This window comes from Hesperophylax consimilis, chromosome 12 (genome assembly GCF_061612785.1).
Source record: "Hesperophylax consimilis isolate HC1 chromosome 12, BYU_Hcon_1.0, whole genome shotgun sequence".
NCBI lineage: Eukaryota > Metazoa > Arthropoda > Insecta > Trichoptera > Limnephilidae > Hesperophylax > Hesperophylax consimilis.
The window spans coordinates 29,185,118-29,187,999 of NC_142847.1; the positions used below are offsets into that span (position 1 = coordinate 29,185,118).

At 38.4% G+C, this 2,882-nt stretch overlaps 1 protein-coding gene across 1 annotated transcript; it reads right to left on the minus strand.

Annotated features, from left to right (window-relative positions):
* Positions 1-398: 398 nt before the first annotated feature.
* On the minus strand, positions 399-1,046 carry LOC149419452 (uncharacterized). The gene has a single exon (XM_089637590.1). The coding sequence runs from the start codon at positions 1,044-1,046 to the stop codon at positions 399-401; it is 648 nt and encodes a 215-aa protein (XP_089493716.1).
* Positions 1,047-2,882: the final 1,836 nt, after the last annotated feature.

Genomic DNA, 2,882 nt, shown 5'->3' on the forward strand with positions numbered 1-2,882 from the left:
ATTAGATGGAGGTAGATATCCATATTTGAGGTAAGAGCGGTTAATAATACTATTCAGTTTATATTTGAGTGAAATATTTGTTGACAAATGAGTATACGGTAATTTGCTTACCACGGCGGAGAATATAATTAGTGTGTGTGAGACCGCGATTGTCCGTCGAGTAGGTCTGATTGTCGGGAGTGCAGGGGGTCGCCAACATGCGGTAAAATGTATTCCAGGTTGGTTCTTGAGAAGTGTTGACTGATTTAGAAAAGAATTAGAAAGTTTGTGGGAGAGGGTGAAATGGTAGAGGGAGGGTGAGTGTAATAGGAGTGGATAAAAGGAGGGGGGAAATGTATGGGGAGACACATGAGTATATGAAAAATCCATTTTACGACGCGAAGAGAATGCAGATCGACTCAGGCTATTTTCTTTAGGTCCTCTTCCTTGAAAATTGGTATGGGAGGCGAAGTGGGATTTTTTCTCACAAATATCCTGGTGTTTTTTATCCACGTGAACTGGAATCCCTTCTCCTTGGCAATACCCTTGGCCCGAAAAAGGAGGTTTTTGTTAGAACTAGTCAGATGGTCGTTGACATAGATTTTTCTATCGTCACCAGGGTAATTCAGGTCCTTCGTGCTTATTCCTTTCCTTCGTCGAATTTCGGTGATGAATTCATTTTTACGCGAGCGGGTGGTAAATTTAACAATTATTGGTTTGATTAATTTGGAATGAAGTGGGTCTTTCGCCGAGACTCTGGTGGCGAACTCAATTTCGTTAGTTTTAAAGTTGTGTAAGCCAAGTTTGTTTGCCATCTCTGATAGAATGTTTGGAATGTTTTCATTGTTATCTTGAGGTATTCCTTTTATTTCGACATTCTGTAGTCTCATCCATTGCTCCCTTTTGTTGGAATCTTCTTGTATTTGTTTGATGGTCGATTTAAGGGAGGAAACTTCTTGTTCCAAAAAGTCTACTTTGCTCATTGACTGTTCGAAAGCTTGGAATCTATTGGAAAAGTCATCCAATTTTGAGTTGTTGAAGTCCACAGATTTTTTCAGTTCTGACATGTCTTCCTTGACTTGCTTATTAAGTGTTTTGAGAGAGGCAAGTTCAGAAGATATTTTTTTTATTTCTACCATTACATCTTCTATTGGGTTGGTTGACGTAGCGGATGATTGGAGTGAAGTTTTGCATGCAGTGCAGCGCCAGCTTCTTCTTTTCTCGTTATTAGCCTTTCTGAATGTAGTTTCAGATGTTCCTCCGCATTCGTAATGAAACTGCTTACTGCAGGAGTAACACGTGATGCCGTCGGTAATAGTTAGTTGGCACTTAGAACAGTTCATGTTGAAAAGGTTGGGCACCTCTGGATTGTCGGGCACCGGCGATGAAGTGGATATATAGCTGAGTATGTATGTCTGTCAGAGCACGCACGGCACTGCACTGCCTCTAGTAGGTAGTATTAAATATGGCTACGCGGAACTGCACCTTACTGGACTTTATAATATTGGTTTCACAGCAAATTAACATCAACACTGTAGAGATTATATAAGAGTCAATTTTATGTGAGTTCACTGAAAAATTTTGCGAGGTTCAATGATACAATTTGATGTTTTAACTGTAGGAAAGCAATTATTTTAAGAGAGCGAAAAATGACGTGTGTGTGACACTGTAATCTGTTATATTATCTGTAATAATTCTCGAGGGCTCTGATGTACAGACATTATGGCTCCTGTTGATTGACGAACATATACTAAAACATCGTTGGTTGGAATCGGTGCTTGAAATGACTTTAGCCATGTTTAGTAAAAAACAAATTGGAATAAATTTTTCAGCAATTTCAATTTAAAATTTGAAAAATTAAATTCTCACCAATCTTATCACCGCAATTGTAATAGGCACATATTATGGATATTACGCTTTGTTTCAACTTAATCATTACAAGAAACTTACGTCGGGAGAGATGGTAAAAGATACATTAAAATAAAATTTTATTCAATCAATGTCCAAAATTTCTCTTATAAAATGACTTAGACAAATCTCACCCCATGAACCCGGGCACCCCTGCTAAGTCACGAAACGTAGTAAATGATGCATTAAAGTTACATTTTTGTTTAATCAAGTTCAAAAGATTTTGTTGATCTCATATATATTGATCTATTCCCGTAGTATGTTGATCCAGGTAAGAAGTTATTAGACAAAGTTGATCTGTGTCCCTATATATGGTTTTACTAAATGAACCAATCAAGGGGGCAATCGGTGGACTGTTCATCACAAGGTTTAATGTGATTCCGTAATCTTTTGTGATATTGAACTCAAAGTATTAGTCTCTAGAGTCGAATATCGCATGAAATGACTGTGAGATGGTACCGTTTCAAATCAAAATGACGTGTGTTTCTTGAATTGTTTATAAGAAATGTATGCGTATTTAGATTGAAACGAAAATTTCACAAAAACAAATCCATAAAAAAATCATAACTTAGCAGGGGTACACGGGTTCATAGGGTGAGGTTTGTCTAAGTCCTGGCGGCGGATGCGTTTGCCCATCTACTGCGTGGCGGGCCGGATCGAAAGAAACTGGTTGAGGGATACCTTTCGACCATAAAAATCCAAAATGGCGGCAAAAGGAATAATGTTATGTAGAAAAATTTTGAACTTGTATCTTTTACCATCTCTCCTGATTACGCTTCGTGACTTAGTAGGGGAGGACGGGTTCTTTGTTATAATGGGTAATTAATGGATGATTGGACGCGGTTGGAGCTAACTAAAAACTGTCCAAAGAAGCGAAGCTAGCAGTCCACAATGGAGTGCTGGTACCTACCCTAATATATGGAAATGAGGCATGGAATTGGCAGAAGAAGGCTGAAAGTAGACAGAATACTGTAGAAATGAGATCCCTGAGGCAT